This window comes from Lepidochelys kempii, chromosome 1 (assembly GCF_965140285.1).
Source record: "Lepidochelys kempii isolate rLepKem1 chromosome 1, rLepKem1.hap1, whole genome shotgun sequence".
Classification (NCBI taxonomy): Eukaryota; Metazoa; Chordata; order Testudines; family Cheloniidae; genus Lepidochelys; species Lepidochelys kempii.
Window position 1 is genome coordinate 61735477 of NC_136380.1, and position 14294 is coordinate 61749770.

Consider the following 14294-nt stretch of genomic DNA (forward strand, 5'->3'; position numbering starts at 1 on the left):
AGCAAAAGGAAGTATGCTCCTAATATTATTCCCACTCATCCATGCAAAGATAATTTACTTGTAGTCTCCAACAGTGTTTGAAACTGTAATAAAAAGAGGAGCACCGTGATGGTTCAGGCCCTTGATCAACGTTGAGAAGGGTCTTGGCTTTTCTCTCCTATGTCCTCTCTTAAAAATTACATTTTGAGGCTATAATTAGGGGCTCAGATTTGAAAAGAGGTTTAAGGCAGTTGGATGCTACCTACTTTAGGCTTCTTTGAAATCCCAGCTTAGCATTTATTGGGTGGGAGGAGGATTTTCAAAGGCACAAATGGTAGTTAACGGCCTGAGTCAGTTGTGGTTAGTCACCTAACTGCCACTTGTGCATATGCAAATCCTCCCTCTCCCGCACTGTGTTGGGAAATGATTTTTCCTGGTCCTGGCGTGCAACCCTAGGAAGAAGTTTCATTAGGGTGGACATTTAGCAGCTACAGAACAATGACCACTTTATTAAACCTGTTTAGGGATTCAGAAAGGACTTTCCGAAATAAAGGGATGTGAAAGAACCTCAGGACGCCAACCTTTTCATCTAATCTCCTCTTGAGTCACTCCCATTGCTTTGGGAAGGGAAGGCTTTTCTTTTGCAAACAACTTTCAGAGGATTTCTAGTCAAAGGAAAATCCTGAAACCATCCTGCTATGAAAACATCATTCCTAAATGGCTATATCATGACAACTATTCCCAATGTCCTAAGTGAGTTTTTAATTAGTTCTTACTCGGACAAACCTTCCAGTGGGCCTGATTTCTCATCTCACACCAATGTAAAATTCTTGTAACTCCAAAGAATTTAACTCTAGCCACTCTTGATTTACACCTGTGTGAGGGCAAATCAGATCTACTGAGAGATTTGCCTGAGTAAGGAACTCAAGATTTGGCCATTAGTGTGTGTTTTAAGGGGGAGGGAGGGGAGGCGGTTTATACAGCCATACATTTGGAAAAATGGAACAAATGTAGTCAAGTTGAACATGAATATTTATTTGTAATAAAAACAAATTTCAGCATAAAACAATTAGAATGTACAGAGTAGATAAACAGGCACTCACATGATCACACACAAATACATTAGGTAAAAAGAAATAAATCAACTGAACAGCACTGACAGCTAACCAATGTGGTTAACTCATTAAGTCAATAGAAAAGCAAAATGTCCTTTTCTGCTGTGGCAGTTAAAACACATGCACAACCGATACGACAGGTCAGCAGGTAATTTGGTCTGCCCCATTCAAGAGGAAACGCACAGGTACTCTCAAATAAGAGCTCTTCACATTTAAGTCAGGCTAAAATTGTATCTGGTCCACCATGTTGGATGATAAGGCAATGTCGAATCTACGCAGCTCCTCACATGCCCATCCTTATACTCTGAATGATCTGAAAGATAGCTGCAACAAGGCAAAAAGAGAGGCTGTTGAGGTGCTGGTTAACGTTCCTGAAATTCAATCCTGTACTCCGATACTGCGGCTTTAAACAGCTGAATGGCTCGTGTTCTCACATGCATGATTAGATGTTATCTTGCAAGTGCTTCGATCAGTGGACTTCTTTTGAGTAGTGGCCTACTCCCCCCATTGATGCAAAAAGGATTACCCAGGTACTGTCTAGAACACTAATGGAAGTACCATGCGTAAATCCTCCGGCGCTGACGAGGGATTAGACCCCTTCAACTAGAGTGTGTGCAGCACCGCTGCCAGGCACAGCTGCGTACACTTAACCAGTTGGTGGGTCTCTTTCTTGGGAACAATCACTTCTTGTTACAGGGCCGTTTATAAAACGGCTCCTTATAAGTAGGTAGACCAGTAACAGGAATACAACCTCTCACAAATCTAGCCTACTTTAATTATTGCTGCAGCTGATTTGTGGGGGTTGGGCCATCTAAACTCCTGTATTATTCCATACCGTGGGCTCAATCCTGCAAAAATGCACTCATGTGAGGAGCTGCATGGAAGATGATTTTGGGAAGCAAGGTTTTGCCGGATGGGGCACTGTCATCTCAATCCTGCAAACAGATCCGTTCCAGTGGACCCATGCAGAGCCCCACTGTACGTGTGTCTGCCCACGAAGACTCTCAAGACTGGGGCCTATGTTTGCAGCCCACAAACAAGAGCAGTGTTTACTACTGTTTACTAGCCGTGTGGGATGCAAATTTCAGATCAGAAGATGGGACAGTTCCCCAGAACTGGTTAAATGGAAATGAGGCACCTGGCATTGGCCTTTGTCAGAAGACAGGATACTGGGCTAGATGGACCTTTGGTCTGACCCAGCATGGTCGTTCTTATGAGGCAGATTGTGCCATCACAGTTGAAACAGAAATCTCTATTGGTATCAAAGTTGATGGCACAAACTGGTCCTATACCTCCACAGAGAAAAGGACCAGAGCATTGAGTAACTGTATTTCCTGTCCTTTAGTATAGTTAATACACTAATTACTAAGGACTTGATTCTGCAGACCTCATGCGAGCAAAACTCCCACTGACTTCAAGGGACGTTGAAAGGCTGCAGGATCGAGCCGTGGTTCTTAATTATACAAACATGATGTAAGTTCTCTTTATCTGTACCATCGCTGCCTCCTAATCCCTCCGCTCTGGAATGGCATCCATCTGCTGGAACCAGGGAGTGCAAGCACACGAGTCGGTCTGTGCTGACGCAGCTGCAGGGGCTGAGCGTGTCCCGTGAAAAGACCCGGGCCCTGCAAGCGTATTTTCACAGAGCTCCCTCGTCCGTTGCCCTTTTAGAGTTTTGAGGTGTGTGTCTGTAAAACTTAAGAAAAACTGAGAAAAACGCGCTTCCTCTTAAACCGAGACAGTAAAATGCGTAAGATCGGGAAGGGTGACTTTGATTGCTGAGCTGCAGTAATTTACGCTGAGTCTCTGCCCTCATCCTGCAGACACTTGAGAAGCTCCACTGAAGTCAAGGAGGGCGCGGCTACATAGTAGCTGGGACGGTGCTTCCCAGCGACACACTACTCTGCTTCAGCTAGTACGCTCTACGTAGCAGTGTGGCCACAGTGGGTGGCCCAGGCTAGCCACCCATGTAAGTACCCAAGGGGTTGGGCAAGTAGCCCAAGCTGCCACTGCAGCCACACTGTTATTTTTAGCATGCTAGCTTGAGCTGCCTAGCAGGTGTCTATCTACCCACCCTAGGACGCAGGTTTCCAGCGGGCGTACAGACTTGCTGCTTGGTTAAGGACTCCCTCTACAAGGGTTTGCAGAGTCAGGCCTTCATTTTGGACACTAAACGCCAAACCCATTTATTTAAGGTAATACTTAAAATAACGGCCAACTTCAGGGGACAGATGTTCTGCTGGTGTATGTAAGTCAAGGAAGTGATGCCGAATTCCAGCAGCTGAGGATCTGGCCCTGGAACTATCTGATCTGTCTATCACAGAGTTTTTTACTGCCACTCATCACTGGGTTATCTGAGCACCTTCTGTGGAAATCCATAGCAATAGCAAAGTCCACAGTGGATTTCACAGCGCCTCTGGCAGTTCTTTTGTGTGGAAACTCCGCTTGGGGTAGGGTTTGTGGTTTTGATTTTGTAGATGTTTTTAATACACGATTTTGTTTGGTTTTGTATTTTGTTCTGTAAGTGCTTTTATAATTCACTTCTCTGAGATTTATTTTTCTTGCTTAAATAAACAGGATTCCTCAATCAAATGGGATTTTCCCTGCAGTCCATTCAGTTAAGCCTCTTGCAATATTATACTAAATTGAATCATAAGTCGATTAGGCTATGGAGCAGCAAAACTAGTGAAAATCACCTGCTTCTGTCACCTGGCCGGGCCCAGTTTGCCTGACCCACTGTACTGTAGAAAGCTACTATTTTTGCAAGAGGTTTTATAAAACCCAAATTCCACGGAGCACCCAGCTCTGCCTGTAAACCAGTGAGTGAATCTGTTTAATAGCATCTGACTCCAAAGTGCAGCAAGGAACAGGAAAATAGTGGAGTTGCTGAGGAAGTTCAGAGAGAGAGAGAGAAAGGAAGTGGGGAGTCTAGACTCTGAGAAGTTAATAACTTAATGGTGGGAGAGCAGAGCTGAGAGAATAACAGTGCCAGTGAGTATATGGCTGACTAAGAGAAACGGGGGAGACAGAAAGGGAGGCACTAAAAGGGGACAATATTCAACATGGACATTAGAACCCTGAAAGGAGGCCTGTTAGTAACTAACCGATCCAAAGGATTATTAATAAGCAGAGTAAGTTCTATTGGTTGCATAGCAGCATCTCAAGTATTAAAAATACAAGGATGGCTTAGCAGGCATGAAGCAGGGGCGTTAAAATGGTCCTGGTGTCCTGGGTGCTCGGACAGCATGATTGCTTTGTGTGGGGAGACCAAGGGTGGCATTTATAATTGTGTGACTAGTCATGGGGCTTTGAAAGGATTTGAGGATCCTCAGCACCTTCCTGGATTCAACCCCCAACTCTAAAAGGCAGAAACCTTCCACTACGTGTTCATGCTGCAAACCTTGCAGAAATAAGCAAACTGGCGGAATAAAATGAGTTGCAGTTGGACCAGGCAGCAGGGTAGAGGAAAGATGCATGTAAAAACCCATCTAGGCTGAAGAGCTGGATACAGGAAGACTTGAAACTGAAGGAAGTGTGTATAGGAAATGAAGAGGAGGGTGAATTGAGTAGGTCCAAGCTCGCCACAGAGGAGCATAAAAGGAGCAAACCAGCAAAATGAAATTGTGTAAGATCTAGGGAGGAAGAGAATTTGTCGCAAGGAATAAAGAATCTAGAAATACAATCAGAAAAGTGAAGGGTCAAAAGGAGAGGGGAGAAGGACCAGTGCAAACAAGTCAGCTCTCTAACCTAGCTGGAAAGCTTCATTTATCTTGTATTGGAAAAAATAACTATTGGTGCTCAGTTTTCAACTCGTTATAATGATAATGGGACAACCTCCTTTAGGATTCTGGGAAATTATTAGAGACAATTGCTGGAGATGCCAGGAGCAGAGAGTAACAAAGAGTTGGTGCTAGAGTGCCGGATGGAGCAAAGTATCTATAACTGTGGATGCAATGCCCCTGAAGATCCTAAAAGAAGTTGCAAAGGAAATCTTGGAAGCTCAGTCTCTTCAGTAAATGCTGTAGGTCAGCAGAGGTGCTTGTAAAAAGGGCAAAGGGAGTAGGAAGTAACAAGAAGAACATGCACCGGCCAATTAGCTTGACAGTAGTTCTAGGCAAACTCTCTGAACATACAAAATAATAGTCAATGTAAACATTTGGGAGAAAGACATCTCTACACCAACGTGTTTGTTAAAATAGATCACTTCACACAATTACCTTTCTTTGTCCTCTTTACTGATTTAGTAAATAAATGGATGGATTTACCAAACAACTCCAGTTCAGGTAAATTCACCTGCGTCCCCCAGTGTTGTACAGATCCTGTATCACTAGATTAGAATCTCACCTGGCCTTGCAAACCAGCCAGCTTTCACAACAATAATACTTCATGCTCACATGGTTACTTTCATTCTAGGGTCTCAAAGCACTTTGCAATCCTTAATTAATGTTACTTCACATCGCCTCGAAGTGGTGAGCATTATATCCCTTTATAGAGATAAGTGAACATAGGCACAGTAAGGTTAAGTGAGTTGCCCAAGTTCAGACAGTGAATCAGTGGCAGAGCTGAAAAATAGTACCTCAGCTTTCGGGTGTCTGGGACCTTCATCGTAATAAGATTTTTCTTATACCAGCATATTTTAATTCTATTATAGTGACTCATACCAAGATACAAATTCCAAATTGTGGATTAGAAATTGACTGACGATCTGAGGAACAGAGATATTGTAAATGGCAAGTTCTCTATATGTGGTGTCACTGGCACATACTAGGCCCCAGATTATTTAATACATTAATTAGTAATCTAAAGGAAGATGTAAATTCAACCATGCTCAAACTGCTGACAATCTCAACCTTGTAGGATGAGCCAGTTACACAGAAGGATAAGAATCATTTTGCAGAGTGGGTTACATGCAATGAGATGAAATCAAATACGAAAGCCATACACCTAGGAAGAGGAAGTAAGCAGCACTGATACAAACTGGAGGACAGCTATCTGGGAAACAGGATGTCTGCCAAGACCAAGGGGTGATAGTAAGATAGCAAGCGAAATATTCGGTTCAAGTGCAACACCACTGCAAAACAAGCAAATGGAACAGAAACCATTGCTGGTCTCAGATACGTAAATAGGCTTCACATGTATAAACTAGAAAGGTAAGGGGGCCAGACTACGTAGCAGACCTGAAATATTGTGTTTCTTTCCAGTCCTCAGCATTTAGGAAGTATATACAGACACAACACAAAGGACACAAGGATCGGGTCTATAACCTACTGGGGGAGGGAACTAAATGGGCATGTTCTAGAAAAGAGAAGACTAGGGGAGGGCTGGGAGAAAACATGATCACAGTTTATAAATACCTTCAAGGTAATAACAGAAATGAAGAAAGGGAATTATTCCATTCTCAGAAGATGGTAGATAAGGAGCAATGGCCTGAAGCTAAGGAAGGAAAAAAGTTCAGGTTAGACATTAAGCAAAAGTTCTCAACAGTAACAGCCTTTGGGTGGAGGCTACCAATGGAGGTGACCGGATAGTGGATAAGACATTTGCAGGAATTAAGTGGAGACTAGTCCTGCAAAATGTAGGAATCACACTACATGATCCAAGTGGTCTTCTCTGGCTTTAACATCTGTAAATCTGAGCTACAGAAGCTAGGAATTCCCTTCCTTGTGCAGCAATACCCCAATATACCTTTTCCAAAATGGCACCATCTCAAAACTGAGGTCCACATTGCAAATGGAATGGTAGCGGTGCGCGTACTTCGTCCAGTGGCACAATCTGGCCTTTGATTTGCATGGTGCAAAGAGATGTGCAACAGGGGCAGGTTCCATGTTGGTTGTTACATGGTTGTACAGTGCCTGGCACCTTGGGGATGGGGCCCAATGTCAAGAATAATTAAAAGGACTACAGTGAAAGCCATGTGTGATTGCAATGGCTCAGAAGAACAGCCCTGAAAATGTTTGTGGAAAAATGAGGCATTTGTCTAATGGATTCACTACTGAAAGAACAAACATAGCCATAGCAAATACTGACGTTTGATAGAGCTCTAAAAATGACAAAGATAAACATCTGAGCCACATTATTATGATGTCTCTTCAGATAATGAAACCAATTCAATGGTTCTCACCAGGCAAAACTCCCATTTCAGTCAGTGATTAGTTAGCATGAGTAAAGAATGCAGGGTTGAATTCAATACCACAAAATGTTCTTGCTTGGCAATCAATTGGATGTACTCTGTCATTTATCACCAGCATATTTATTTATCTTCTTTGTATCTCCTATGTTCAGCTATTTAACCTAGTTTTATTTTCTAAAAATAAGTAACATTTTGACTTTGTTTTATTGACTTATTTTCAATTTCATTTTTTAAAAAATCACTCGTTTTTTGTCACTTTTCTTAGCGTTTTTGTTGTTGTGAGCTCTGGGGCAGGGTTGCATGTATGTTGTTTGGTCATCACTGCCCAGTAAAGTGGAGCCCTGATTGGGATTCTTCGGTGCCCCCCCCCTCCCAACAGAACTAATAACTACATAGGGAACTGCACTTTGACCCTGCTCTTTCTTTCTTTCTGCCAAAGCATGTTTGAAACCACATGATATCTTGTCATGGGAAGGAACTATTATTTCTTGAGACACTGACATCACAACTGATGTGTCTAAAAAGCATCACCATCTTTATTGTTAGTTAGAGGCCATGTAAGGGAATAAATAAACATGAAAGTTCACAGGACACCCAACTCCATTACATGTCTTTGGAGCTGCAGGCTAGCTGAAGCCGGAGGGTTTGCAGCAGTCTAATGTTATGCTCTACATGATTGTTAGCTTTAGCAATCCATAACTACAGGGACAACCCAAATTCACCAAAAACTCCCACTGACTTTGGTGGGAGGGAGAGATTTGGGTGCATAAGGAATGAGGCATCAGGCCTTACATTAGCACCGTTTAGAAGAACACATCTAGCTGCAATGGGCCGTGGTGGATTTATCAAACTACCATTTGTTTTTGGGGGGAGTTGAAATCCTGCTTTAAGATTAGGTGAAAAATAGGCCCAGAAAATTCTCAAAAATGGCATTTATTAAGTCAGACATCAACACAAAGGTCACTGCATTCCATTTCTGAAAGCAATGCAATACCAATGGGTAGCTCTATGAACAGAGCAATACCAATGGACTAATCCTTATTCCAGGGTGGGTCTGTCTATGACCCGCTCCATCTTGGGGCTCAAAAAAAATTACTATAAAACACGCGTCTTGTGAAAGATCTTAGATTGACAACCTGGGGAAAGAAACTCCTCTGGGTACAAAAGGAGCGCAGCAAAGGAAGTGGAATCATATGCTCCTGCACACTACTTAGTCTTAACTCGGCTCTGGAAGGTAGTTAAATCCCTCCCATTCAGTGGCCTCTTTTCTGACTCTGCCAATAGATGTGCCACCTGCAGCCAAACTGTAATGCAGATTTTGTGATTTGGACACCTGTCTGCTAGGAACTGGACTACTACAAAGAACTCATTTTGTTTGGGCCATTGAATATATTTCACATTCATCACATGGTAACGCTATTACCATCCCAGCCCAGGTTCAAACCTACAGCCTAGAGGTGAAAGAAAAATTAAGAGGACATGGAAACTTGAGCCATCCGGTCCCACTTAGAAATGAAACTCCAGTTTTAGACTGAAAGCGTAAAAAGCTTTCCTCTTAGGATGCATTTGCGCTAAGCAAGACTATATAATAAGTAACGAATGATAAAGAGTTGAGAGGAAAAATAAATTAAACCACTTGCAATCTCCAGAAACTTTTCCTAAATGCTCATGTAGATTTCTCTGGGACAGATCCAGAGCCACAATGTATGCCAAGCATCAAATTCGATTCATAAATACACACACAGAGGTTCCCATTGGCTGCAGTGGAAGTTGTGTGCATGCATCCTGGGTCCGAATTTTGTCCACAAACTTTTAGGGTCTGATCTCACTCCCACTGAAGTAAATGGGAACCATGCCACTGACTTCAGTGGGAGCTGGATCAGGCTCTTAAATGCTTTTCTACTGTCTGCTCAACTCCCTCCCACACCCCTTCTTTATCTATTCTCAGTGGTGTGTTCATACCTGATCCACAGACAACAAAAACAAACAGTGCCAGTAGCCATGGTCCTACAGGATATTTCTCCTCTTGGGGCCTCTAAAATGTGGGGGGAAAAGAAGATTTCAGTTTGTTACCAGTTTAACCAATTGTCGTGGTAGCTCATTTAAAAATAGATGCAAAAAATCAAGATAAAGAACTGGTGGGGTTTCAGCTTCAAACCTCAAACAGTGAACATACTCAAAAGGTCTAACGTAAAACAGTTTACTCTATTGTCATAACTGCTTCACAGGAATGCTAAGAAGCTGAAAGGAAAAGCTGAAGCACAATACGCTAACAGAAGAGTAATAGAGGATAATTGTATTTATAGTAGATCAGACAGCTTAATTCAACAATATTGAAATCTCCCATTTCCCCCCCTTTAAATAGAATAATGACTCTCACAGATTCTCTGCAGATCAGTCGACTTGAATTTCTCTAGGGAAAGGTAAAGTGAGTTTTATTCCTCAATGTTTGCTTATCTATTTCTGTCCTCTCCCCTCCCACAGTTGGGCTGTTTACTAGTCTCCCTTGTTCTATCTATATTTTAAGTTCTTTGAGACAGAAAATATGTTCTTAGGTGTTTTCTGAGATACCTAATAGATGTGGGATGCTTGAAAAATAACTATGTTCCCTGACTGGGTTGTCACTTTAGAACTAAACATATATATCCTACAGCCAATTCCCATCCACTGGGAGAGGAAATTGTGAAAAACAATATCAAAGGACACTCATTTTTTATTTTATTTTGGTCAGCATGTGCCAAAAATATCCTTAAGTTAAATATAAATTTGATAAACAGTCACAACTCTAGTCAGTTTATTTTAAGGACGCATGACTGAATGTTCTAACAGGTCACTTGGAAGGGGAGAGGAAGGAAGGAAGAAGTTGATGGTCTTCTATGGCCAGTTTGAACTGCTGACTTTTGTTTTGATGTATGATTATTGTTTGGAGCCTAGAGCACTAGATAGAGGCTTTTATAACTAAGCATAAATACAAACATCTTAACTGTAAGATTTCAAGGACCACACAGAGGGAAGAGGTGGACAGGTGGACTTAGAAGCTTCTTACCAACCAAGACATGAGCGGAGGGTTATATGATGACATGAGATACTATGGACATAATCAATGGAAGCAGAGGATTCACACAGCACGAAGATCAGGACTGGGCAGGCAAGTAAAGAAGGAATTGAAAGTCATATCTGGGTTCAAGTTGTGGAATTGTGCCTAGAGGAAGGATGGTTTTGTGATGCTTGCGGTCTCTGGAGATCTGGTTCAATTCCAAGCTCTGACACAGACATCTTGTGTGACTTTGGGTAAGTCACTTCATTTCACTGTGCCTTAGTTCTCCATCTGCAAAATGGCAACCATAATATTTGCTTTCTCCCAACTGTTGTCTGTTTAGACTGTAAGCATTTTGGCACAAAGACTGTCTATTACTGCGTGTTTCTACAGTGCCTAGCTCAAAGGGACCCTGGTCTTGGTTGAGGCCTCTAGGGGGTACTATGTTACAAATATGAATAATAATGGATCTGCAGTCCTGATCCAAACCAGCTTGATTTTTAGAAAGCTAGAGCTTCTGCTACTATCTAATTCTAGAAGCGCTGCATGGAAGAAGTGCCAAGTGAGTGGAGGCTAAAGGCAGAAAAGTGGCCAATGGAAGGAGAATGGCAAAAGATGGGGTGAGAGGAGAGAAGCTAGTAAGCAGACTGGAAGGGAGGAGGGAGAAGTGAAAAAAGAGAGAAGGAAGGGAAAGGATAGCAAAAAGGTCAGAAACAAAGAAGAGTGAGAGGAGAAAAACCAAAGGGATGACAGTAAAGAGGAGGGTAGAATTATCCAGTGGATAGGGCACCAGACTACACATCAGAAGACTCGGGTTCTATCCCTGGTTCTTCTACCGACCTGCCCTCTTAATGTGGGTGTGTCATACAACCTCTCCGTGTCTCCATTTCCCCCATCTATTTAAACAGTGTTAATAATGCTTTTTAAAGCACTTCAAGATCTCTGGGTGAAAAGTGCTACATAAGGGCTTAATTCTCCATTCATCAGTATGATTTTTTCCATTGACTTGCAGGGTGCAGGATCAAACCCTAAGTGCTCAGTATTATCAGAAACAGGAGAGGCCTCGAAATAATAAAAAAGTCACAGACAATTTGTTTCACCAGAGATAAGATCTGTTGTTAGTCACAGACACTTCCTCCAGACAAGCTGCTTCATGCATCAGCGAGTGGTAGGAACAACAGAGAAAAACAGTCACGTGACTTGTGGTAAATAAAAAACAAAGGTATGTCCCTTACTTTTGGCCATTGGCAGGGCACTGTCCCACAGCCTGGCATTTTTAAATCAACCTTGAAACATTTTAATTTAAAATGCATTTATTTATTTATTTTTAAAGAACTCATCCTATTGTGTTAAGGATTTGAAAACTTTAGCAGTTTTAATGTATTTTAAAAAGAGCATTTCAGGTCACCTTTAAGGTGATAGTGTGATTCACCCAGGTTAACACTAGATTACAGCCAAATCTCATTGAACAGAAATCCCATTTTCTGGGCTAGCTCAGTCACTCAGGATTCTAGGATGGGGGAGTTAAGAGATTAGTGTAGATCAAGCCTAAATCACAATTTATTTCAGTACAACTACATCGCTCAAAGGTGTAGAAAATGCACACCTCTGAGCAACAGAGTTATACCAACCTAACCCCTGGTGTAGACAGTGAGCGCTATGTTGCCACTGACCTAGCTACCGCCTCTCAGGGAGGTGGAGTATCTATGCCAATGGGAGAAGCTCTCCCGTCGGCATAGGTAGCATCTTCACTAAACCCCACAGTGGTGCTGTTGCTGCCTTACAGCTTACATTTACAGGTGTAGACAAGCCCTAAGTGGCAAGAGCTTCTTGGCAAAGCAAAAATCCCAACTATGAATTTCCAGCAGTTCCCTGACATTATAGTAACAGGGTTCTCTTTGAAACAGTTACTCTTGGGGTGGGGGGAGCTCTGAAAGAATAGTGAGCTATTAATAAACACTCAAGGTTTTGTGGGTGGAATTAGAATAGCAAGAGCTCTAAACAACTTTGAGAAAAGGGGAGCTAGAGCTCAGACGAAAATCTTTCCCATTAACCAGCTTTCTAAGAGCCCTTTTGAACACTCTGAATTTAAGCAGCTGAAATGTCAGTGGCTCAGCCGAGTCCATTGCTAATACCAAAATGCATGAATCTGAGCACAGTTAAACTCTTCAATTTTCTATCTCAGCGTATACAACTGGAGCATAAGTGCGACCTTTATTTAAAGTAATAAGCAAGATGTCGTTAGCTGGAAGGCTATTGCCTCATCAGGTGTGAGGGCTGTTGTCCCAGCTGACCTGCCAACTCAGTAAGGGCTCCATTTTAGTCCCACTGTACCTGAGGGTGGAAGTGAGCCCTAAAAGACTAAATGGGATCACAGCCGAGTTACTTCTTTTCTATTGACATAGGCTTTGTATTGACTAGGAAAAGTGGTCAAGTTCAGGTTGCACTCAGCTAACTTGTACTAAACTGGTCTAAACTTAATTACTTTTCCTCATCAAGACAAAGCCATAAAGACCAACTAGCTAAACAGCTCATTCAAATAAAATAGCCAAGAAAAAAGAGATTCAGAGGCCTAAAAGACTTTCATCTACAAAAACCCATTTTACAATTAGTAAAGTCAAATAAACTGTTATGTTTGAATCTCTTAAAAACCAGAGGCCACAGGAAATAAACCACAATAACTCCCCTTGGTGCTATCCCTGTTCGCGAGATAGAACCCTTTGAGAGTACACCTCCATGCCTGTGCACTTCCAACAGCTGTAATGTTGCAGCAGCCAGCCCTGGTGGATACTGATACATGTCCCCCTAGACAGGGATGGATGTGTTGCGTGTGCTGCATTCTCTCTTCTCAAGTGGCTGGGGTGTGTGTATATTTTTCTTTGTGTTACAGACTCTACCCCTTCTGAGTGTTTAGGTGGAAGGTGTGTGAGAGTCAATCTCTTCCTCTCCTAGTGAACACTTTTGCTGTGTATTTTCCAGGAGACACTGACACCTTCAGTCATCGTGGTGTGACATTTCCTCCATTCTGCCGCAGCTTGGGACAGGAGCCCCTGATTTTACTATCCCGTTGTTCCACACCCCTAGCTTGGCTGGAGCATTTACTCCCGTCAGCAGCACAAGAAGGATCATCCTCTGCTTCCCCTGGGGCTCCTGTAGCTTGTTAACCCTTTAGCTCACGATTCCCACACCTTCCCACGTGTTGAGCCGAGGAATGGGCAGAGAGAAGCCCTGCCTCCTCGCAATCCCCTCTGCCCCCTCTTCCCATGTCACCTTACCAGGGTTTTGGCTACGTTCCCTCTCTGTGTGATGTTTTTGCTGTGCTTTTCGTTAGCCATCCGGATCCGCTGTTTGGCCACCATCGCTCTGGGGTGGAGATTTAGAGAGCTCAGAAATGCCGGAGGCCACCTGGCTTCTGGGTCTGGTTTGTGACGAGCCAACAGAACACCCCCCACCCCCGTGACGGGAGTAACCGTGGCTGCTACTGCCCTGAGACCCAGCGCTGGTTCCTCAGTACCCCCAGCTGGCTGCAGACTGAGGAGAGGGGGGCTGGCAGGATGGATGGACGGAAGTAATCTCTCATCTCAGGAAACCCTCTCCTGCTTCCTCCTACCCTTCCGGTCCCCCTGCTGCCTAAACACAAACGGCACCTGCCAGGGCTGCCTGCAGCCTCCGCGTTCCCCTGGCTGCGAGCGCGCATCCCGCTTGCACTGTGCGGAGCAGGGAGCTGCCAGAGCTCGAGTGGCGCATCCGCCAAAGGTTCTCTCTCAGCGTTCCGTGGATGGAACGCTGCAGGAGACAAGGTTCTGCGGGAGGCGGCTGCCAGGCGCTGATTGGTGGTTTGAGAGGGACGGGTGGAGCGAGCGTTCTAACGCGCGTTGCCCAGCGTGGGCGTGTTCTGGGCTCCGGGCGTGGGGCGCACCGGCGGGGCTGGTGAGTCGTCGCCTGCAGCTACGCCAGTCACACCCTTGTAGGTGGTGCCCTAATTCGGCCTTCACTTGCCCTCAGAATTTGCTCCCTGGCCAACACTGGGATA

The 14294-nt window shown here is 43.6% G+C and overlaps 1 protein-coding gene across 2 annotated transcripts; it reads right to left on the bottom strand.

The window, feature by feature from the left end:
* Positions 1-1008: 1008 nt before the first annotated feature.
* SERP2 (stress associated endoplasmic reticulum protein family member 2) lies at positions 1009-14020 on the bottom strand. 2 transcript variants are annotated; one of them, XM_073345094.1, is made up of 3 exons: positions 13537-14020; positions 9187-9259; positions 1016-1418 (listed from the first exon to the last, which is right to left on the bottom strand). In XM_073345094.1, exons 1-3 carry the CDS (start codon positions 13618-13620, stop codon positions 1378-1380), a joined length of 198 nt encoding a protein of 65 aa, XP_073201195.1. In that variant the 5' UTR covers positions 13621-14020; the 3' UTR covers positions 1016-1377. The 2 variants fall into 2 exon arrangements, 1 of the variants encoding a protein (XP_073201195.1); XR_012159065.1 differs by lacking the exon at positions 9187-9259 and having other exon boundaries at positions 1009-1418; positions 13537-13615.
* Positions 14021-14294: the final 274 nt, after the last annotated feature.